Source organism: Neodiprion virginianus, chromosome 3 (genome assembly GCF_021901495.1).
Source record: "Neodiprion virginianus isolate iyNeoVirg1 chromosome 3, iyNeoVirg1.1, whole genome shotgun sequence".
NCBI lineage: Eukaryota > Metazoa > Arthropoda > Insecta > Hymenoptera > Diprionidae > Neodiprion > Neodiprion virginianus.
This window is the reverse complement of record NC_060879.1, coordinates 16,243,194-16,268,855: the sequence shown is the minus strand read 5'-3', so window position 1 is coordinate 16,268,855 and position 25,662 is coordinate 16,243,194. Positions and strand designations below refer to the sequence as shown.

At 35.8% G+C, this 25,662-nt stretch overlaps 1 protein-coding gene across 2 annotated transcripts; it reads right to left on the bottom strand.

Annotated features, from left to right (window-relative positions):
- Nucleotides 1-1,086: 1,086 nt before the first annotated feature.
- LOC124300719 (exocyst complex component 7) lies at nt 1,087-24,978 on the bottom strand. 2 transcript variants are annotated; one of them, XM_046755047.1, is made up of 6 exons: nt 24,594-24,978; nt 18,545-19,086; nt 8,571-9,122; nt 7,738-7,990; nt 2,267-2,533; nt 1,087-1,542 (listed from the first exon to the last, which is right to left on the bottom strand). In XM_046755047.1, the coding sequence occupies exons 1-6, from the start codon at nt 24,808-24,810 to the stop codon at nt 1,271-1,273; spliced, it is 2,103 nt and encodes a 700-aa protein (XP_046611003.1). In that variant the 5' UTR covers nt 24,811-24,978; the 3' UTR covers nt 1,087-1,270. The 2 variants fall into 2 exon arrangements, with proteins under 2 accessions (XP_046611003.1, XP_046611004.1); XM_046755048.1 differs by lacking the exon at nt 2,267-2,533.
- Between the last annotated feature and the right edge of the window lie 684 nt (nt 24,979-25,662).

Below are 25,662 nucleotides of genomic sequence, written 5' to 3'. Positions count from 1 at the left end.
TCGATTAGAGCGATAGAATGCCCGTTGTCCGGTGTATTTCAATACTTTATCGGTAATTGGTGACCCAAACTACTGATGTGAGTCTAGCTGTAGCTGTGCGAACGATTCCAGTGTCCAACATCTGGAAATTTCCACCAGGTACCATACCGACTTCACACCAACATAACTGTCGTGTAAAAAATTAGCTGTCTCAGATTCATTGTCCCCAAGTGTATGTGCGTGAGGCCCCTGGCGGATTGCCACTGTACCAGAATGATAAAATCACAGCGACTTTTGACCAGTCGGACTACCTCTTATTCTCACACTGTGAAAAATACATTATGTACAATAATTAATTCAAGCTTAAGTAGTACAAAGCTTTAGATTACTTCATTTGCAAATTTAAATATCTCATAATCATCATCATTATTTTCATGAAAAAATTGAAAATCAAACAAGTAGCATTGATTTTTCGTAATTACGAGATGCTTGTGGAACACTAGTGTGATTTTGTTTACAGTGTCCATTCAGGGCCTGTTTCAAAAAAGCTATATCATCATTAAAATAGGCTTATACCATAATTCCATAAATCAAAACCAAGCTCTGATAGAGTTAAACCGATTCTACAACTGAATGGCATAAGAGCAATAAGCCCTCGAGATAATGCACTTGAACAACGGCCAGGAAAGCTAGAACGTTATACATTACACTTACCTATTGGTAAATATACTTCGAGTAGAGGTGCTTTCAAGTTTAATAACGACTACAATTCGTGAATTGTAATGTTTGCTTTCGATTATTCTAGGTATCTTAATATTATCTTTCGATACTGATCATATTGAAAAAGTTTTTATAAAATCAATTATTTAGTCTTAATTCTGATGAGCATCGAAGATTTCGAATTCCCAGATCTAGAAAAATTATATTTCATCCTGAATACAACACTGCTTCTTTTATTTTAAATTTTTGATACTCTGAGTTCCAAGTGATTCCCGAAAATAAGAGACGCAGCACTGTAATAACATCAAAATTCAATAATTATACCCTCAAAAGCTCGAAACCACCATAGAAGAATATTAAATCTGTAGTGAATTGAGTAGTCAAATATGCTGTGGACTGATTTAATTACTACGAGCAGTTACAATTTAAAATCGAATTTTTTGTAAGTAAACTATAATACATTTTTTCCTCAATATTATAATGCTTGAACGAGTCTAATTTTAAAAAGAATTAATAGATTCTAGTATTCTTTGCGTCAACTATTGTATATCAGAATATCTGTTTGATTTGGTTATGCAGCAGTATCAAAAAATGTTCCTATGATAGAAGTAACTTGTTCCGGTGTATATTTAGCATGTTTTGCAGGATTTTTGGAGAATGGGATACCGCGATATTTAGCATAAAATATACTGTACAGTGGCAACAGTGATTCTCGTAAGTCATGGCGTAACTCATCCCGGAGTCGGGCATCTGGAACTGAATATGAACGCTGACACTTCGCAGTTTCTTCAAATTCTCTCGTAAACCCTGTGAATCGCTCTTTTATGACTTTGGACCCTAAATCTGTAAAAAAAAAATGTACAATTCGGATCACAAGAAATATTTGTGTATATATATATATTAGAATTTTTATATAAGGCACCCCGTTTTTACAATGTAAAATTTTTATGATAGTTATGATTTAATAGTACTCCCAAGTACCAAGGCTGTGCAATTAATCGTTTAGTCATAAATTTCAATTAATTGTTTCTTCAACTAATTGATCGATCGATTAAGCGATTTTCCGATTGATGGAATAATTGGTATTTCGAACTAAGCGGTTTCCGCTTAGTTATTTTTCGCGCAACCGAGTAATTGATGAATTAGAAAAACACTTGATTAATCGATTATATGAAAAAATAAGATATTATGCGATATTATTTTAATCGGAAATTACTGGTAAGTTTGAGAAAACTTGTGATAGGCAAAATATCAGCAATACTGAGAATTGAACCTGGGCCTGTTTGACTCCTTATCCAAGGACTTCACTATTAACTAGACATGTATAGTTTGCCTACAGAAGTCAATTGGCATTCAGATCCAGTACCTTTGATTTCGAATTAATCGTTTCGTTTCGACAAAATTTCCATGATTTTTCGGGAATTTAGAACATAACCGTAATTTTTGGATAGCATTTTTTGTATAATATTGTAGTTTGTTGGAGATAGTTTAGAGTCGAGAGTCGTTTAGAGTCGAGACTGTTTCATCTTAACTCGACAACTTTATTAAGATACTTCATGAATCTTACCCAAGTCATCGGTTAATTCAATATGCGTAATTGCTTTGGCAAATGTGGCTGCGACGTAATTGATTTTGTCCCGAGCCAATAAATCCTGGTAAGTTGTTTCAGCTGATGGTTCAGCTAATAGTAGTAACTCCATCAGTGAGCTCCGACGCAATGCATTTATCACATGGTTGTGATTGTTTAAACGGAAAAGCATTCGTAATGCTACGTCAGAATAGGACATATCACTTCTGTTCACGAGAGCCAAATTAAGTTGTGCAAGGACCTTTTCTGTATTATGCAATACGGACAAAAAAATCTTGTAAATTTTTATTTAAACAAAAGTCAGGGTGGTGACAGAAATCAGAGTACAAATTTCTTGAGATTTCCCTGATTTCCAGAGCACATTTTCAGAATGTTTCTTGCCATTTTTTCACCATTAATACCTGTTGCTATTGCTATGAAAATTTTATTGTAAATGATATTCAAGATAACTTGTAGAGAATGGTGAAGTAAAATGAAGCAGATTTGACACCAATGAGAAAATCGAAAATTATTTTGTTCTATTTGAAACGAATAAATATTTTATTTGACGTTAGTTATTATGATTATATTAAAAAATTTTTTTTCAGCGTCGGCAGGTCAATAAAATTATGAAATTGACGTGTATTATCTTTCGGCTCTAATGGGGAGGGGGTCCTCAGACAACAAAAAATTTATTCAGAAACCATACTTTATGACAGTGACACTAATCATAAAAGAGAGTAACAATAAGAAAGAAAAAAATAAAAATATACATAGAGCGATGACGATTTATGATTGTAACTGAAATGATTCTGAGAAACAAAATAGAAATGTCTTTGTAACATTTCCCTGAGTTTATGAAAATGTGAAGAATTTTCCTGAACTTTACCTGAATTTACCCGAGCCCAAAATTTCTCTGAGAATTTCCAGAGTTCCTAATCTCCTGATTTTGTCCTCACCCTGCGATTCTTATAAATACAATATGATACATGTTACGCTAAAGTAGTAAGTTTGGAATCTGTAAATCAAATTGAGCCATTTGATATTTGAAATACACACGTGAAAAAAATTAACGAGTCTCCCCCCCCCATTTTACCCCGAAAAACGGTCCAACTCTGAAACGCTGTAACTTTGGATAAATTTCAAGTAGAAAGTTCAATCAAAACCTAGTGTCAAGTTAAAAATTTTGGCTTCAAGCTCCATTTTCTAGATTTAGTGTATTCGCAGTTTTTTAACTTCCTGTTTCTCCGTTTTCGGAGAAAAAATGAAGTTATTGTAATCACCCGAAAATGAAAAGTCGAGTTTTCACTAGATCTCGACGTTTCAAGATCTAGAGAATCACCTCCGACCACTTTCGGATGGACGTCTGTGTATGTGTATGTATGTACGTAAGCATGTGATCAATTTTTTCGTCTGACAATATCTGAAGAACGAGTGACTGGATTTCAATGATTTTGGTCTCAATCGACGCGGCATGTCCAAACTTAGAACTGATTAGATTTTGGCTTTGATTGGTTCAGTACTTTTTGAATTAAAGGTTTAATAAATTTCCAAAAAATAAAATAAAAATGTACCGAGTGCCGAGTTTCATTCCAATCGAATGAATTTTTGGATTTCGGTCCGCAATTTTGAATTTTGAAATCTCGAGTTTAGATTCGCGATCAGCGACCTCGAAAACTTCCGAGTACCTAGTTTCATCCCAATCGAATTACTTTTTGGATTTCGGTCCGCCATTTTGAATTTTGGAAATCTGATTCCAGATTCGTAATTAGCGACTGTAAAAACCCTTTATCCAGCTGATGTTTGAAAAATTGGTTGCACAGAAAAATTTGTGCAATAACCAAATTGATATCAACGGCACGTTGCATAAAAGAATGATTGGGTTGTTTTCCCGTATGTCGCCCCCCTCCCCCCTCCGTGAGATTTATCTTATAATTTTTTAAATAGTAATTTCATTTCACATGCTCGTGTATTTTGCTTGATATCGCTAAATACCTATTAGACAATATTTAATATTGTCCATGCCTGGGATTGATTTTGTAATACAAAATTTGATATGTTATAATAATGTGTATTCTCTGAATTAAACAGTATGCATAAAATTTTCAGTAACCCCCCACCGCCGTTTAAGTGAGATTTAGTGATTTCGCCGAACCCCTTCCCCCCATTTTAAGTTCACGTAATTAGTTGACGCCCCCTAACCACACCGAGTTCACGCGTAAGGGAAACAGTATTGGTTTACATTTAAAGATGAACTGCACGTCACGACATAGCCGGCGTGTTTTGTTTTGTGTTCGTTGTGTTAGAATCCACCACCAGTGTGGAAAATGAGATTATTATATGATGTCACAGCGGATTGCAATTAATATTCGATAGAAAATTTAATTTTTACTAAAATATGAAAATAATGATATAGTATAATCATTAAGCTTTGCCCGCGGTAAGCTTGTTAAATAGTGTCACAATCCGTTCGGGATTTTGTTTCAATGTGTTGTATAAATATAAATGTTCAAAACGCTCAGTATTGATTTAAATATAAATAAATAAATGTGATATTATAAATATGTTATTATTATTGCAGCTCGAGAAGAGTTTGAAAACGGGAAGTTCAAAGGCTGGCTCACAGTCAGCCCAAACCGGCTTATCTTGAGTTATCTTAGCTTTTAAGTTACTCATGCCAAATTTGTAAAGTAAATCTTCGACTTCATTGAACAATTTTTTTTGTTAGGTTTTCACGATAGCCATTTTGTAGCCAGTAGATTTCCCTTCGTGAGGTTTTTGTTTTTTAATTTTTGATTGCAATTTTTTCTTGACTAAATATCCTATATAAAAAACAACAGTTTCCCAACAATTTTGATCTCACGCAACAAATGAAGAAACCATTGTGCAGAAATTTAAAGAAAAATGAGATTGAACCCGAATGTCGCCGCTTGGAATCTTTCATCAAAAATTATCCTCAACATCACTGGCAAATTTGAGAACTTTCCAAAGATCGTCCTTAAAATTCGGTGATTGAAATTTAAGCTTTACACAGCTGCCGTAAAAATGCGATCATGTTTTCCCGTCTAACCATTTCGAAGAATAGAGATTTCCCGTCGGGAGCATTTCTAAAATTTATATATTTAAAAATTTTCTTATGTTCTTTAATATTGAAGATATTGAAGATCAAACGAAAAACACCGACTGTATGCTTACCTCCGGCATTAGCATTAACCAAGGTTTTTTCACTTGTTACATAAAAACCAAAGTTTTTCGAATACTATTTTTTACTTTTTTATTCAATAACTTAGCGAGAAAAAATAGGAAAGAAATGAAAAAATTTTAAAGGGAAAACTCGAAGCTACAAAATGGCTATTACGAAAATAGAAACAAAAATTCTGATTATTGCATATGACCGTACGAAGTCAAAGGTTCATGTTACAAATTTCACATGGGTAACTTAACGCTTATGTGCGCACCCGGGGACCCGGGTATCCACCTCGTCATATTTTTGCTTGTAATTCTTTGAAATTTTTTTTTCAATCTGAGCCTCCGGATCTACGAAGTTTAACTGTTCACGAAGAGATTCTCATGGCTATATTTCGAAAAAAAAATTTTTGCAATAAAAAAATTAACTTGAAGAACGGTAGTCCCAGGGGGCACCCAGGATCCCGGGTACCCACTAGAGAAAAATTTGATATATTCATCTGTAAATCAATGTTAATGTTAATAAATGTTCCTAACTGAGCAAATGCGTCACTGCTGGGCCCTTGTATGCTTGGCAAGGGGGGACGCTATCTAACTGCCACTGCCACAAACATTTGCAATATCTGCTGCTTGATAAAGCCAATAATTGACTGTGGAGTACTCGAGATCCCCTTCTTCGATCTCTCTTTGTGGCAACTACACACTACTTTTGAATGTAAATATAGCTTAATTACTTTTTAATTATGTTTACTCAATTAAGTAAATCGATTTATAATGATTCTGTTCACATCTGAACTCAAAAAGTAATTAAAACTGGAGGTGGGTACCCGGGTACTTCGGGTGCGCATCAGCGTAGGAGAACTTGGGTGCGCACATAAGGGTTAAAGATAGAATTACTCGAGAAAGAATGCGTACAGACTAAATCAGGGAACTTTTTACTTGCAATTTACGCAAAATTACAGTGTTTTAAAGTTGGATCGGTTTTCGACCGAAAACTTGGAGGTTCGTTAATTTTTTCCATGAGTGTATACGAACGACATCTAGTCAGACCCAAACACAGGCTGCAGATTATGATATTGTGCGCCTTGAAATGTTTTCAGTGACATGATAAAAAAAAATTCTGATAAATTCTTGAAAAATTGAGGAATCCTAGCTATTTGAATTAATATTCTGATTTCACATTTACTCATCAGAGAAACGCCATTTTTTACTGTAGAAAGCTCTGATGCGCAGGGAATTGTATATGAAATATTTAGGATTGTTCTTAAAGTTCGCAAGATAAATAAAGAAGATATTTTGTTGAGATAACTATCAAATTCAGTGATACTACTATTTCACACACACTTGAAGTCAAAATACTTGACCAATAGCAGCCTTTCCTGAGACAGGAAAGAACCAATAGGATTTTAAATTCAATCATTTTACGCGCTCAGTTTAAACATCACATGAAGACCAAATATCAATTTGTAAGTTTGTAAAATGAGTGGACTGCGTAGGGCCCGTAATACATGTTTGGACCTTCAATCATATGAACTGTTTTTTCTTTAACAGTTGACCTAGCATTTTACCTAGTTTCGTAATGCCTTTCAATATGCTCTCACTAACCGAGAGAGGAACAACGTTGCACTAACACTAAACTCCAGTCTGAGTAATGTCATTATTTTCAGAGAGGCCATCTTTTCTTTACAGTACAGAATGTGCGAAATGAATTTTTCTTGTGAATTTTCTAACATGCCATAAATACATGCTTATAACCCTTCTCTGAAGCATCATTGAATCTGTCAATATCGACTTGTTGAATTTTATTTATTGGATTTATATTCCTTTGTATCTCATCGCCAGTATAATTCAACTTTGGCAATGAATTATGGTAATTTTTCTAAGTTAAATAGATCGATTGAGGTATTGATTGATCCCAAGTAAGTTGTAATTTCTATAACATTTATAATCAAATTGGTCGGAAAATATTGACTATACCATTAGTATATCCAAATATGGGAAAATTAAGAGAAACAGAGTAAATTATAATCGGCAAAATTTAAATTTCTTTAAAGAACTGGCAACTTGGAACATTTTTTTTTTGCAGCAGAAACTACGAGTATGTTGAATTGTACAAAAAGATCTGTTTTGATCATTTTTTTTTTATGTTACTTCAAGTGGGGTGACGTAGATCCGCTCAGATGTAGAAATAATGATTATCAACTTACTAGTGACCTGATTGCAAGTAATGGACTGAGAGTATAAGTCATAACTCAGAATAAGTTTGATAAGAAAGAATTACTAACTGATATATACTCCAAGTAGTATTCTTTGGTTTTCCTCTCCTTGCTGCAACGATGAAGTCAATGCGTTTCCATATGACGAATCCGTACCAGTGCCGCGCTTTAAGACAGTTCCAGCTGTATCAGAGCATTGAGCAAGATGTTCCAAAAAGACTAGAACATTACTTGTACTCTCGGCAACTGTTCCGTCCTTAGGTAAAGCAGTGCCTGAATCATTTCGTACATTCTCAGCGAAATCTTCCAATGCCTTGGCACCCTTAATGTCAATAAGAAAAATTAAATTTTAGGTTTAGAAGATTAGCAATATAATAATTACCGAGCCTATTAAGAAGGGAAGATACCTCAATATCAAACCAGAATTATTGGCCCAATCACTTTTATTATTGAATCACCACTTTGGCCACAAATATTTTAAATTCTGAATTTATTGCTAATGCAACGTAATTTTCTATAATGTTCTCCTGCATCTAAACTATAAACCATCCATTGATGTTATTAGTAACTATCATTTTTTATTATTGACTGTTACTGGCATATCACCTATCATCATTTCATACATATTATATTTGTTGATTATTTATTTAAAGAAATTAATTAAAAATACTTCTCACTGCGCAACTATGCCTGAGCTGGAGTTTGGTCCAATTATACATATAGCGATTGCTAAGTTCACTATTCTGCCATAAGATTCTCACATGAAATGAACTAGAAGCTACCTTCAGATTTTAATTGGTTGAAAAAAATGAGGTAACTTCCGCTCGTGTGATACTATTAAAAAAAAAGCGAGTTCAAAAGATTTCAGAAGCTTACTTAAAAGACATGTATATTTGACACACCGTGGAATTCAAAGTGTTGAGTACCGAAGCAAATTTGGACCTTAGCGCGTAGTCACAGCCTTCTACAGTTCTCTCCAAGTCAGGTCGCAATTCACTAAGATGTTTCAGGATCGGAAAGACAACTAAAACCGCAGAAAAATCACGTCTCGCGATACATCTCTTAGCTCGTGTAGCAATGCTTTCACCGTCATGTGCTACGAAGTCCATGGCATCACGTACGGTAGCTTCTAGCACCTGAGGACACGAGGCTTGAGACAGTATACGAGCGAGGAGACCTCGTTCAGCCTGCATAAGTTTGTGGAGACCAGCAGCTAGCAACAGGTAATTTTCCATTTCTTGCTCATCTGGCGCGGCATCTTCCGGTACACAACCAGAGAGCTGGGGCTGTGATCGTCGAGCCGAGGGTAAAGAGAGTCCTAATCCTGTTGTTTGTGAAGCTTTGAATAACATTAAGGTAGCTTTTTTCTCCAGCACATGTTGCAATCTTCGTGATGCTCTTCGTCCAGCATTCTCCTGTGCAGCTAGAGAATGCCTGTGCGGAAATTTGGCTCTCTGTAATATGAGGTAGTGTATTTAGAAGACTGTTAAGCTTTAAATAAAAACAGATATCTACTACCCGGATATCGTGAGCTGCGAAGTAGATTGTGACAACAAGTAGTGTTCACATAAGCCCTTGTCTACGTGACGTAATTGCTGATCTTTGTAAACATCCTACAATACTATGTAGAAGTTTCTAGGTGCTTATGCTCGTGGTATAGGTTTTGTGACTAAGTCGAGGAAATAACTAGATTATAGTTAGTAATTTTAATGTTACAATGCAATTTTGAAAAGAGATGCTATTCAACAGGTTCAAGGTTTTTGAATATTAATGAACAGTAATGAAACAAAACATGGTCATATTTTCCAAACTCAATTACTTCAAATTGATTCTAATGTTTCATTATATTGACGTTACCAACTTTATCCATGTCAGATATATATATATCTAACATGGATAAAGTGTATATATATATTAGGGTGCTTCGTTTGAGACTATTTTTTTTTTCGCTCCATTCACGGAATATCACTCTAACCATCCAAAAAAGAATTCTCATCAAAGATGAGCTCTTAATTTTAATTCTAAGTACTCGCTAAATTTGAAATTTCCCCATTCATTTAACACGTAAATTTCAATTTTTGTTGTTTTTAATTATCCATAGCAGCGCGGCATTTCACGATATTCAATTGGCAATACGTGGAAATTACAAAGGAATCTTTGCTCTTTAAAAGCACCTATAGTCAATCTATGTTTTATGAACCGCCTCGCCAGTAAAAAATCTTATAGCCGATTTTTTTCTCTAATTTCATGATTTTCTTAATTTTTTTTGTAAACCACTAACTTCACAGCTAAATTGTGTACGACTTCTTTGTAGGGAATTCAATTTCCTACAAAAAAAAAAAGGTCATGAAAGCTAAAGCCGTAGAGCTAGTAGTTTAAGAGATACATCCAAATGAACATTCAAAAAATCCTCGTTTTAGCCCAGATTTCAGTACTTATTCAGTAAATTATTGCTGAAAAAGATCTGGAAAAATTTTCAAAAATCCTATATGACATATAAAAATGTTTCAGTAACCATCCATAGTAAAATGACTTTCACTTCTAATTTTTTTAACGTTTTTTTTCGGAAAAAGTTTGAAAACAGTAAGAAGGGAAAATCGGCCCACTCCGGGTCCAAGCTTAAAAATTTTTATATCTGACGCAGGATATTTCAGAATTTTATTAAATTTTTGATTTTGGTCGGTTGATACAGTCGTTTCTAAAAGTTGTAGAAAATTTAAATTGAGTCGGAAAAAAAAAAAACAAAGTACCTTCAAAGTGAGAACAATCATAGAAAAAATGGCGCGCCAAATCTGAGAGGTCAAGGGTAAAACCCGGGTCGAATTGGCGTGGAATGTCCCATATATATCTGATATGGATAAAGTTGGTAACGTCAACATAATAAAACATTAGAATAAATTTGAAGTAATTGAGTTTGGAAAATATGACTATGTTTTGTTTCATTACTGTTCACTGAAATTTAAAAATCTTGAACCTATTAAATCGCACTTCTTTTCAAAATTGCATTGTAACATTAAGATTACTAACTATAATCTAGTTATTTCCTTGACTTAATGACAAAAGTCGGTAAAAATGTTAAGAAGTGTCTCGGTCGACCGGAAGTCATACTGATGAGGCACCAGTGAGACTTAGTTGACCGAAACGCCCTTTCCCGAGTTGCACAACAAATTAAATAAAATTACAATATGGTACAGGGAATAGACTAATAAGAAATAATGTTTCAAGAACAAAATCTCTCTATCTAATAAAAAAGTTTCAAACAAATGAACGTAGAAAAAGATTATAATCACAATAGTAAAAAAAAGATTATAATAACAATAGTATACGCATGAAGTTGGCGGTGGGGTGAGATCCCGAAAACAAAACAAAAAGCATCTAGCAAACCCTTTGACAGCTGTCATCGGCTGTTTATGACAGTCTTTGACAAATATCTTTATAGGTATCTGTTTCTGACGCGCAAAAAATGAACATGCAAACGAAAATTATCAAGATGATTCCCGACGGGAATTGTCTTTTTCGCGCTTTGGCGTATCGTGTATACGGCACTCAAGATCGACACGCAGAGGTGAGACTGAGTATCGTTTCAAATATAGTGGATAATTCGTCTACATTTGCGGGTTTTATTATAGGTAATGAGTCAAACGGTGCTGTGATTAGGTCACCTGATGATTACAAATCACATATGAATAAAAATGCAATATATGCAGCTGCGGACATTTTTGAGATATGTTTGATCGTGTATCGCGAAGAACAAATTCATCCACACCGGATCGGATCACAAAATGAAACACAATTCTCGCTACTCTTCACCGGCGACGGAGACAGTGGACACTTTGATGTCTTGCAGTACCAAAATAAAATTCAGATAGTGAGTAATAAGTATGAAAAGTAACAATCAAATAATAGTAAATCTAAATATATCACCAAACAGTCAAAAGGACAGCCAGGATTTACGATGACAATGGAGAAAGGAGGAGTTTCAAGCAGCAGACAAGGCGATGAAGATGGTGGATGGTCGGAAATATTACAAAAGAAAGAGGAAAATAAAATCGTAAGTGCGAAGAACCAAATAAGCCATAGAATAATATCCATAAAATATTCGTATGACCAGGTAAGAGGACGACCAGGATCGATGTTGGCCACAAGAGAAGGAGGTGTTTTGCGGAATGAACAGCAACGCAAATATAGAAAAAAAAATAATATAAATAAGGTGATTTTGGAGAATAACCGGCAGAGCGGTAGTAAAAATAATTCAACGAAGGGTGTCGAAGAATTAGAAGAATCGATTGTGATTATTGATTTGGAAAATAAATCAAGAGGACGACCAACCAATGTGATGGACATAGAAGAGCGAAAAATTAGACGATGAGAACAGCAGCGAAAATATAGGGAAGCGAACAAAAAATATCATACTGGCTTTTCAATAAACGAACAGAAAGGAGAAGTTTCAACCAGCAGACAAGGCGATGGAGACGGTGGATGGTCAGACGTATTACAAAAGAAAAAGGAAAATAAAATTTTAAGTGCGAATAACCAAATAAGCCAGAAAATAATAATACAAAAATATTCCTATAACCAGGTAAGAGGACGACCAGGATCGATGTTGGCCACAAGAGAAGGAGGTGTTTTGCGGAATGAACAGCAACGCAAATATAGAGAAAAAAATAATATAAAGAAGGTGATTTTGGAGAATAACCGGCAGAGCGGTAGTAAAAATAATTCAACGAAGGGTGTCGAAGAATTAGAAGAATCGATTGTGATTATTGATTTGGAAAATAAATCAAGAGGACGACCAACCAATGTGATGGACATAGAAGAGCGAAAAATTAGACGATGAGAACAGCAGCGAAAATATAGGGAAGCGAACAAAAAATATCATACTGGCTTTTCAATAAACGAACAGAAAGGAGAAGTTTCAACCAGCAGACAAGGCGATGGAGACGGTGGATGGTCAGACGTATTACAAAAGAAAAAGGAAAATAAAATTTTAAGTGCGAATAACCAAATAAGCCAGAAAATAATAATACAAAAATATTCCTATAACCAGGCAAGAGGACGACCAGGATCTATGTTAACCACAAGAGAAAGAGATGTTTTGCGGAGTGAACAGCAACGCAAATATAGAGAAAAAAATAATATAAAGAAGGTGATTTTGGAGAATAACGGGCAGAGCGGTAGCAAAAATAATTCAGCAAGTCAAGGAGATAGATCGATATCAATAGAGAAGGAACACCAATTTTCAACCAACGAATGGAAGCTTCGATTGATGAAAAAAAGAAAAGTAAGCACAGAAGAAATTGAAGTGGACAGCATGTGCAGGACCTGTCATTAAATCAACATGAAGGAATTCGCCTGTCTACTAGACAATGCGTAAGGAAATAGTGAGGCGCGCAGCGCCGAGATGGGGTTGGCGCGCGAAGCGCGCAGGGGCGAAGCCCCTAGTTACTAAAAAAAAGAAAGCTTCTTTTCCTCACTTCTCACCGCACGAATTTGGGTATTTGAATATTAGAAAGAACGTCATTGAAGGGGGGCTCTGGAGAAAATTATAAGCGGTGTCTAAATCAACTGAAGGACAACACTAATGTGACACCTTTTAAACTTGTTTGAACGGAAACCCCTCTTGTGAGGATCACTTATACACGAAAATAAACAATATTACAAGGTGTTAGACAGAATTAAACAAACTTTCAAAAAAAAAAAAAAAAAAAAATAACATTTATCGAAACATGAAAAGTGACCAGTAATTTTTTTTTTCCATTATATTCTCTATTCACTAGTATTGTTTATTTTCGGGCAAAAAAGTTGTTGTGAAATAAATAAGTATTGTTGCTCACGGATTTATTCTTGTATTTATCATTGATTTGCATGTTCGTCGATAAATCTCAGGTCATTAATAAGGCAAATGTATTTATGTTGCAAAGAACATGTTCATTCTATAACTCAATTATCTCACAATGAAATTGGTGTTTAAAAATGCGCCCAAATCATTGGGTACATTTTTATATGCAAATTAATATTGCTCGAGATTTTGTGACAAAATAATTGTTACTTATACTGGTTACCACCAGTTGGAATCAAGTATTTTCGTGTGTACATTCTTTGTGCTGAAGGGGGTTTCGAATATTAGAAGCCAGCATCAGATACCTCATCGCAATACTGGCGTCGAGACACCTGTTAGCATTGATCTCCTGATTGTGATGCTCTCTTTTACGAGGGTCGTTATTATTCACATATCCGAACTGGGAAAAAAAAGGAAATATTAGATAGGAGAAGAACTAGCAGCACAAATACCGACAAGACACTTTACAACAAACACAAAATCCTACAAAGAATACAAGAATCGCTATTCTTAGCCCCCGTTACCAAAATGGAAATACACAAATATATACAGGAATTCAACCCAGCAGCAGCTACAGGACCAGATGGAATACCAACCAGCATCCTGAGAAGCCTCGATAATAGTATAACAGGCCCGTTACAATATATGTATATGCAACATCAGCTTAGAACAAGGTATTTTTCCAGAAGCATATAAAACCACAAACATTACCCCTACATATAAAGCTGGAAACGGAGAACAACCAAAAAATTACTGACCTATATCAGTAACTAACAACATGGCCAAAATTCTCGAAAAGGTTGTTAAAAACAGACTACAGAAATATATGAAAAAACACTAGATTCCCTCACCCAATCAATACGGATTCCAACCAGGGAAAAGCACACAAGATGCCATTCACAGACTGATAACACTCATACAGAGTAACACTGATAAAGGCGAAAAAGTGATGGCAACTTAGCTGGACCTCGCTAAAGCCAACGACACAATACGGCACGAACAACTGGTTAACAAACTCGAAACTATTAGAATACAAGAAACAGCACAACAATGGTTCCGAAGCTACCTTACAGTGAGAACACAACGAACGAAAATTGGAAGCACATGCAACCAAAAAGCGACGATACACTGTGGAATCCTACAAGGAACTATACTCTCAGCATTACTTTTTAATATCTACGCCAATGACATCATATCTCTAAGCCTTGACTCGACAATAATTGCCCATGCAGACGACACAGTACTAGTAACAATTACAAACACATGGGAAGAAACCTACGAGATAGCAGCAATGGACCTGAAGACAATACATAACCACCTAGAATACCACTGGCTAACGTTGAACAATAAAAAAACAACATACACAACGTACAAAGCAACCTCAAACGAAAAACTCCAAATACAAAGTATACACATGAAAATACATAGATGTCAGCGTGCCAGAGAACGGTACCAATGTGACGATTCATCCAAAAACAAAATACAAAAATATTCGGGAATAATAATAGATGAAAAACTGAAATGGAAAGAACACATTGAACTAACTGTGAAAAAACTAAGGAAACTCATGCACCCTCTCTACAACCTAAGTCAAATCGTCGAAACACAGACGATGAAAGCAGTATACTTCGCTTTAGCGCATTCGATTATTCAATACGGGATCACAGCATGGGACAGCGCCTACCAAAAAACAATAAATCCATTCCACCAAACGCAGAAATCAACCATCAAAATTGTGCTACAGAAACCAAGAAACTACCCTACAGAACAACTATACAAAGAAAGTCAAATCCTTGACCCAAGACAGCAATATCTGAGGAACATCATTATCAGTCTCCATAAAAGCCCGATTGAAATAGCACTGCGACAACAACGGCATTCATACGACACCAGAGCAAAACACCTGGGAAAACTTGAAATCAGGAAATGCACACCAAACATGGACAACAAATGGAGGAGTACATTGCAAACAAAGCATGCAAAAGACTACCTTCAACAACGAAAAAAATTACAGTGTATTCCTTCAAGAAAACAATCACACCATGGATACTACAGAGAGGCAGAACACTGTACGAAGAGTTGACTAACACAAGTATATAGGCTACATATAACAAGAAACACTTGAACAATAACATGGTTTATCAAATCTAGCAAATGTGACGTACAGTAGAATGTAGATACACATCACACACCACGCCTTGGACAATACACAATTGAACGTACAAACACCCTACAACCCTGCGCATGACAGGGACAAATCACACTAAAATACAGATGTAAATATACGAACCTAGATGAGGGTATAAAAATAAACTAAACTAAACTAAACTATACTAATAGCTTAATTTCTGCCAAAAATTTTTTTTTCTACTTATTATACCACATGTTAAAACAGCTGAATGTCATGTAATATTTCAATTGCCAAAAGGGGGATGCTGATAATCACGTTTAAAAGGTTTCTCATCAGTGTTAATGCCCGGTCGAGTGAGACATTACTTCGCATTTCTTCTCAGTGCCCTCTTTAAGTAACACGACGCTTTATTAAGAAAATTGTATCAAGATCTATCCGGAATTGTCTAATAGTTGTGAACATAATGCAATATGCTTTGCATATCAACAGTATGCTAGGAAATTTATAGCAATGTTGTTTCAGTCTATGGTGATGCTGGGACATGTTCTACTGGCAAAATATTTCATGCTGGTCATTTTGCAGCAAACAATTAAATGTTTAAACATTCAATATTTCTACTAAAACTATTAGCGAAAAAAAAAAATACCATAAGATATACAAAGCAACTGGTTTAAGCTCGTTTTATACCAAGTTTAAATTAACTTAAAGCAGATGCAAGCTCTTGATGGATGCGGACTTTCAAAAATGTATCGATAGTACAGAGGCTTGTATCGAATCTATTATTAGTGGTTTTTGGAAGTATGTGAACAACAATGGGGGTGCTAATGACGTGCCAGGCTGTATGCACTTGTTTGACCGTGAGGCTGAGAAAGGGATTGACAAAGCTAAGTAGTTCGCAGAACATTTTTTCAGTGTGTATGATGTCAATATTACTCCCTGGTCTTATCCTAAATTTCTTTCAAGCAACAACCTATGCATGTTTGGCCTGCAGCTTAACTTTGTTGAAGTTAAACGCTGCATCGAGAACATTAAACCCAATTCTAGTGTTGGCCCTGATGGGATACATCTCTTCATTCCATCAATGACGAGATATTCCAGACTAGTTGAAAAGCGGACTTTTTATCTCACCTTTATAAATCTGGTGATAAGAAGAATTTCGGCAATTACTGTCCCATTTCTAAACTGAACTTATTGGCTGAGGTATTCAGCGCAACAGTGGAGTCCAAACTCTCTCTATACCTAAGGACTCATGTCGTTCCTCGTCAACATAACTGTATACTCCAATCATATCGTAAAGGAATTAATTGAAAGAAGTCAGACAGATTCTGTCTGTACCGACATGGTTAAAGCCTTTGACAAGATAAACCACAAGTTGAAGCTCAGTAAGCTCAACATTTATAGCACTGGAGGCTCTTTGCTGCATTGGATTGGGTCATACCTTACTAACAGGTCTCAAGAAGTCCAACTTAAAGGTTTCCTAATAAGTGAAATTCGTGTGCTATCACATGAACTCCAGGTGTCTCATCTAGGGCTACTATTATTTTTTACTTTTATTAATGATATTGGCCATGAGATATATCACTCTAATTTCTTACTGTTCACTGACAACCTCAAAATTAATGAAACTATCAATTCTCAATTCGATACTTTCTAACACCAGAATGATATTAGCAGCATCTCTCGATGGTCCCGGGATAATGCGCTTAGATTCAATCTTAAAAAGTGCTCGGTCATATCTTTTTCCAAGCTAGACGGGGTTAATGTAGATTATTTACTTAATGACATATTATTGACCTGTGTTAGTGTTGTTAAAGATCTTGAGGTACGTTGTGATGGTTGCCTTAATTTTGGCACCGACGTGCAAAATGTTAGGGATAAGGGTCTACAGAAGCTTTACTTTGTTGCAATGAAATCAAAGGATTTCAAGTGAACTAACCCTAGTTTGTCTTACGTTCACCTATGCGTTGAATATCTGGACACTGTATTTCGGCAAGTATAATGTTCTGTTTGAGCAGGTACACCGTAAGTTGTTGAGGCACCTAGCCTATAGACTGGGGAGACCTACGATCCTTTTTAACCATCATTATGAGGAGATAACTAGGGCAGTCAATATCTGTATGCTTGAATCCTACTCATGTTACACCGATGCTATTTTGTTTTTTTGAAATCTTGATTGTGTTGAACTGATTGGTAGCTTCAACTTCTACATTTCACGTAGACTTTTCAGTGGGAATTACGACCAGTTCTGGGCTGCGACTTACCCTGGGGACTTTAGCTGTAGGTCAGTGATGGAGAAACTTAGTGTGTTGTCAAACAGAAACTGTGAATGGCTTGAACTATTCGGCTGCACCATTTCATCCTTTAAAACTATTTGCAAGCACAAACTGCTGGATTTTGGCTGATTTTACTATTTTTAATTAGCATAATATGTTCTTATTACCATTCAGAGTTTGCTTCTATATAGTTATAATAATGTGAAGTATGAAATGGAGATTGTCGTGTGTATTGTGTTGCTCTACATAGTCATGAGAAATGTTAAATGGAGATTCTCATGTATGCTGTTTTATTGCAAATAGAATTCCCGTAGATAAATAAATTAGTAAAAATATTTAATCATGAGTGAAAAATTGAAGGAGTTTTACCTACACATACCCAGAGGTTTTCTTGGAAGAACCTGCTCATTGCACACGCGATTGAACTTGCTTACTGTAAAACTACAACCATAACCTCTCACTTATTAAGAATGACCCAGTCATAGCGCCAGCATGATCCACTAAGCAGTAATCGTTCTGCCTACCATGCTAGTAAAATTTTTACAATGTCGATGAAAACTAAACAAGTTGCAATTGTCCAGCAGGTCCTTGCAAGGGAACCTCCCGGTGTAAGTGGTAGGTGACTGATCTTACAGGCATGGGACTAGTGGCATGAATACTCCCACCGCTGGCGCTCCTTTGATGTTCCTTGAGAAGTTGAAGCGACCTCAAAACAATTGCCGATCTAACAGATGCATAAATTTGTCCGTGTTTTCTGTAACCTCTTTCTTCAAGCCAGTTTGCTATTTTGATTAAATCGTCAAGGACCTCTTCTGGTAACTGGCACAATGATTGGTATGCTTCTTCACCACTACTAGCATCTTCATCTGATGTTATTAAATCGAGTAAAGCGATGGGCAGCACTGGTTTGCTCTGCCGTGCTAGAATATCTTTGAACTCGGCATATAGGGATTCCGAACCAAGTGTAAACATCGTCGAAACGTTCTCCAATTCAACAGAACTGGGATTATTTTTTTGAAAATATCGCTGTGCATTATGTAACCGGTTCATGGCATCAAGGAAGGCATCCAAACCACTGGAACTTGCAGGTCCACTGCGTATTGCCAATTCAACCTCTTGGCAAACCCCATAATAACCAATAGCATGGTCCAGTATTGATAAAGTTTTTTCTATGTCTGAAATAGAATGTATGAGTGAGAATGATTACTCAAAATCCTACGTTTATCTTGCGGCTACATTTTATTCTATGATTATAAAACTGATGCTTGTTTCGGATTTTTGATTGCTTATTTAACTTAAGAGCTAATTTGATGTACCGCAATAACTTTAGAGAAGTTGAGTCTGAAAAGTATGGGTATATTTAGCTTTGTTGAAGTTTGCCTAATTTAAGGCAGCTACATTGTTGTGAGTAGCAATTTTTCCTAAAAATCCTTGTTATAGTAGTTGCACACAAATAACACATCATGAATCTGGGCACCTCGGTCAGTGGATTCATCATTTTTATTATCTGCCATTGATTTAAATAGCCACTAGTTGACGTGGTATATACTAGAGGAAATATAGTGTATCGACAACCTATACATATTGCCTATATGTAGATCAAAGGGGAATTTCTTATTCAGAGACGATCTTTTCTCTTCATGGACAGTTTTATAGTAACTTGTCCCATATTTAGGATCTTGACGAATTTTTTTAAGCATACCCCCCAAATCAATTTGAAATAATTAAAAAACAATTGCCTACTTTTTTCAGATTTTTATCTCAACTCTAACCCGTGCAAACAACAGGGTGGATTTTTTCGTTTAAAATACACGTGTTTCAGACACGTTCTCAGCATATATTTTACTATAAAAGTAATAGCGTTCAAAAAAGTCTGTAACTGGGAAGTTTTAGTAGTCATTAGTGCTACTATCTAAGAAAAAATTTATGTCATCATACCATGCAATTATGGTGGAGTTGTAAGTGGCGATACGGAATTTGAATATTCGCGGCCTTATTAGACCACTAAAATGTCATATGAGAGGAGACAGGTGACGCGGCGCCCAGTGGCGTTAATTGCCGATACGGTCACGGTACTCGCCCGGCCAGTGAAAGGGGGAAGATCTTCGGTGACAACGGGATCTCGCTCTCTTTCTCTCTGGGGACGTTAAATAGACCAGTTGGGTGATCATCCATAACAACCTGAGAAGGAGGAAGGGAGGGGAACGTGGACTGTATACCTTCGGCATATCCCAATCGATTCGACCACCTGACGAGTCCAAAAATTTAATTCTCCGCCAACTCACCACCCGAGAGTCCCCGGAATTTAAGGGAAAGAGCCAACAATCAACAACGCACGTGAGACGAGACCGAGAAGATATTATTCATTTATTTTATTAAAGGAAAAATTAGACATCGGTTGATTGGATCCATATCCACAAAATTGAATATTCTTTTAGTTTGTACAATCTCTTAGAGTCAAGCAATTTTATATACAATGACAAACATTACTGTCAAATATTAGGTTCAGCGATGGATTCGCTTATCTGCCCCAGTCTCATCAATATTGTTTTAGAATATCTTGAACAAAAAGTGATCGATCAACTACCTTTTAGTCTTCCTTTTTATTACAGATGCGTGGATGACATTATTACTTGTATACATAGAGAGTAGATATAATTCCTGCTAGACAAATTTAACAATTTCCACTCTTGAACACAATTCACTTGTGAAATCGAAGAATCAGCTTCCTCAACACTATGGTCATTAGCGTAAGCAATATTGTTAATCTAGATTAGTACAGAAAAAATACTTGCTGTGGGTGATATCTAAATTTTAATTCTCGATATTCAATGTTATACAAAACGTCTGTAGCTATAGGTTCATACGATCCGTGTATTTAAATTTCGGATCCTCTCTTTAGAATAAAGAATTTCAAAATAGTAGATGGCACTCTTATGTGGAGAAGCGGCCAACTGTAACACCACAAATTTGTACTAGACTTTGCAGAATAAAAGAGTAATAAAAATAAACGAACACGTATCTTAGCTTATTCGTAAACATTCGACCTTTTCAAGAAACAATTAAAGATTTGACGCTGCTTCATGAGTCCTCTCGTCCGCATAGCATCGTGCTCAAGCAGATCGGTAGCGCAATTTGCTAGCATTACGGCTTCGAGTTTTTGCGCCTCGTGTTCACGTCCCGGCCAATTCTTTTATTTCATTTCTTCTTCTAAGTATGCTTCACAAATGTTCCTTATTTTATTCATAAATACGAGAGTGCTATATTTAAATTACAATTCATTATTCCGAAGCAATTGTCTGTTATTCCGAAATGGTCGTTGAAAGTAATTCCTCTAAAGTGTACTCCACTATGTCAACCTTGTAACGTATACTGCTACCGAAAAGTTAAAAATTATATCCTTCGACTGCAGAACTGCTCTTTTCTTACTGCACAGCAAAGGGATATCACAACTAGATATGACACGATAAGAATACACGCTTTGATTCGTAATCAATTGCAGGCGCCACCATATAAGAAAATGATTCGGTATGCATGGTTTGCCGCACAATTAACACCGGATCACGAAATTTTTAGCAGCGTCAATGACACTGCGTTTCCAGACAACATTTACACTGAGAAATTTGACTGAGGTAAAAGTGCCATCGAGCGTTGCTCGTGGTGTATAGAATTTTTATGTTCTGAATGTTTTTATGACAGATATCACCCTGAGGAATGCACCGGATGCTTTTGAGGTGTAATATTGTAACGATAAACACAATAATTAAGCTACTGGCTATTATACATTTGTGATTTCCAATTATTTTTACAACCTAATACCTTGCAGTATATTTCGGAATAACGGACAATTGCTTTTGAATGATGAATTGGAATTCCAATATAGCGCCCTTTTATTTATCAATAAAACAAGAAACATTCGTCAAACATTCTTTGGCGAAGATATGAAAAAAAAAAAATTGGTCAGGACTCAAACACGAGGCGGAAAAACTTAAAGCCGTAATGCTAACCACTGAGACACTATTCCAGTTGACAGCACGTGCAAGCGAACTCATGAAGCAGCATCAAAATTTCAACCGTTAGTTTCTCAGAAATGATCGAGAGTTTACGGATAAGCCAAAACACATCTCCATTTATTTTTATTACTCTTTCATTCTGCGAATTCGCGTGCAAATCAATGGGTTACAGTTGGCGGTCTCTCCTCGTTCAAACTAATGGTTATACTCTATCCTCAATTAAAACCAAAAAAAGATAGAAAACATAAATTTTATAATAGCACTGAAAAAGAAGCCAATTACAATGAACATCAAAAATATGACGTCCATTCCTTATGTACCAGATTTGACACACAAAATTTTTAAACTCTTTGCACAAGAAGGTATTAACATCGCATACAAAATCTCTAATGACTCAAAGAGCCTTTTCTCTAAATTAAAATCAGAAACTTCGATTGTGGATCAAATCAACACCATATACAAAATAGATTGCAATAATTGCTTTTAAAGATGTATTGGGCAATCGTCACAACACCTAAAAAATGAAATCTCAGGTCACAAGTCTAATATCGAATCACGTGATCCCGATAAATGCGCTCTAGCTCATCACAGTTTACTAAAGGCCATATTTTGGATTTTGACAACGCTAAAATTATTTTAACATGTGAACGAAATTGGTACAAGAAAATTTTGTAAGAAATTATTTATATTTCTAAAAGCATTATTATTACACTTTTTCGCTCAAACATTAAGAAACGTTCTTGTTTATAAAGTTTTTGATAATAAACAAGAAATCGAAGATTCCTAAAATAATCTTTTTTGTGGAAAAGTAAATGAAAGAATGAAAGCATAAAGATGAATCAAAAGTTAGGAAAAAAAATCTACAGTAGCACTATTTGCGTCAATAATGGTGCACACAAATGGGACCACATCTCTACTATGGAATACAATGGCATCAGGACAAATTCGAATAATACAAGAAATCAACATCGTAAGGAAAGGTTTTACGATGAGTACGAAGTGCCTCTAATGGTTTAGGGCTTCTTTTGTTCAACATGGAAACCTGTGGAGATGGCGTAAGGTAAGGGTACACTCAACTCTTCAGGTAGATGACGTAATAGTGTTAGAGGGGCGGTAAAGCCTGCCCAAGAGCCTCTCCAAAGTTGCCTACTTTGGGGTCTGCTTGGATTTTTTTAAAACAAGAGTCGAATGATACTTTAGCATACCCTAATACTCAGGAAAAACTTCTAGCCTACGTGTACGAATGCTGCCAGAGATATGGGGGAACCAAGTTGTCAAATTTCTTTATACTTGGTAACACAGCCCCAGAATCAAAAATAAAAAATTTCAGATTTGAAAGAGCGACCATGACATTTTCATATATTTTTTGTCGCACAGTCCAAATGTGATGTCAAAAATACATAAAAGAAATTATTTCTTGATTGAAAAGTACCTTAAAGCTTTATTTTTATGAGCAATTAGTATAGTATTTATACTTCTTACATAATAAAGCGTCGGAATGTGTGTATGAAGAAAAAAAAATTGTCATATTTATCAACTCTTATTACTTGCTTTTAGAATCCAACTATCTTATATGTTATACCATTGGATTCGTTCGTACAAAAATATATTTGTGTACAAATGTTATAACAGATATTTGTGCACATAAGACTTGTGCATTACAGCTTTACTGTAACGTGGTTATTTTAAAATTTTTAGAAATTTTTCAGGATCAGATGAGCAAGCAAAATGGCCCAATAACATTGGAATCAGATCGAACCTACGATGGTTCAAGCATTTTGAATGTATTAATTGTCAAACTTTTTCTTGGTTTAATATCTTAGCTTGTATTATTCGAATTTGTTCAGAATCATCTTCACTATCAGCAAAGTTGATTCTTAGCTTCGTTGTGTTATTGGTCGTATTCATCGTCAATCACACCAATGACATTGCTGGATACTTTCAAACATTATTTTTCACTTCACTGATCATTTACTTCATGTATCATGGTTTCGTTAATCCTTAAGGTTGGACATATTATACTAAGCCTCCATTTGAATTAATTGAAAAATGATTCGAATTGATTATGTGCCTGGAATTCCAATCAATTAAGTTCGATTGAAAACCAGTGTTGCCACTTTCTGGGATTCGATGATGAATGTTTTTAAACCGTAAATGTTACCTGGATAACTATTTGAAAGTATGATGTGTTAAAATTATGGCTAGGAGTATCATTGATATATGATTGTGACCTATAAACACTTCGATCAAGTTTGATCAATCGTAACTGCTGGTACAAGACAGATTAAAAGACGGAAAAATGCAGTGAAACGGAATATAGAAGAAAGAGTTAGAAGCTTTGTAGTTTAAGCAGTATCAATCAATCAAACTTGCTCGACGTGAACTTTATGACGAACAAATGCTAAATCCAATAATTAACAGTAAGTTTACAGTTTCGTTCTGTCAAGCAGGTAATAACAAATTTCTATCTAATCCTAAGAAATTATCATCGGAAACGTGATATTTGCAATTATTTCATTTTTCGAGCGAGGGTGATTGATCTGAACTTCAGGTACATTGTAGTTGGGATTTTGTTGAATCAAAGAACTCACCGCCGAGCACTTACAGTAAAAAGAATCCCTAAGCTAATATATTACTCTTTGAGCGTAAAATTGTTTTGTAAGATTTACCATGCTGTTGATGTTGAAGATTTCCAGTCTCCGTATAGACTGGTAAAATGGTACGTTGGAGCGTAGCAAGGCGCTGCTCCAAGGATGACAAAATTCCAACAATACCGCCAGTAACACGTTTACTGTGATCAATCTCCGCCTTCAATGCAGCCAAGCCAGTAGCCTCGGCTTCTAATTTGCATTCGATTTCAAACCTGTGTTCCGACGTGTCGAGCATGATTTGAAATGTAAAGAATAACTAGTTGTCACAAACCCAATTGACAATCTTCCGTGGACGCTGGTGGACAATAAAAAATTTGGAACCCAAAGTGTTCGTCGCGTACACTTGACACTCCTTATTTTTCCGTTTGATTATTCTTCCGGAGAGGACGTGCCAGTTGCCACCAGTTTGCCACTGAAGTAGGGGTATATCTCTATTTCAGTGGGATTTGCCAACACTTGACACTGTTCGACATGACGTCAGAGCGGTAGTTCCCGCAAATTTCAGAAGTTAGCCAGTGGAGTTCGTTATCGAAAATATAGGTAGACGTATAGTTGGTGGTTTTGGTTCGCCAAATACCGATTAAACATTAAACTGCATTAAGTATCTCAGGTTAATCACTTATTTCAAATAACTGGGATTAATCCCTAAAAGGATATGAATAATCATGACCACTTACGATTTTGGAATGTTGAACTCCGCTGCGTTAACTGAAGATATTCCTATAAAGATTGATAGCCTTATGGGACTTTGCGTAATCGAAAATTGACGAGTAAATTCTTTATCAAGCGGCGCTCTCTGCATCCTTTCTTGCACGCGCAACTCAATCCGGCAAGTGGTCGGTATGGGGTGCTTTCCATTTACTGACTCAAATCGAGTTGTGTCGCTATTTCTGGTGTAACCGGCCAATCTGGACAAAGGAATACACCAAAATTAGCGACACAAGTCGACTTGAGTCAGTAAATGGAAAGCACCCATGTAGAGGCAACAAGGACTGATGGTACTACCGCTCACCGCGTGTTCCCAGACAATGCGGTGTCGAATATCATTATGGATATGGAACATAGGCATATAAATAGACCGCGGGAG

Bases quoted from the DNA above. Each gene is read 5' to 3' on its own strand.
- LOC124300719 (XM_046755047.1), bottom strand. From the start codon at position 24,810: ATGCTCGACACGTCGGAACACAGGTTTGAAATCGAATGCAAATTAGAA. The intron at 7,991-8,570 runs GTGTGTCAAATA...ATTGACATTAAG, and splicing joins TCAACACTTTGAATTCCACG to GGTGCCAAGGCATTGGAAGA. The intron at 1,543-2,266 runs GTAAGATTCATG...TTTTTTTTACAG, and splicing joins TGAATTAACCGATGACTTGG to ATTTAGGGTCCAAAGTCATA.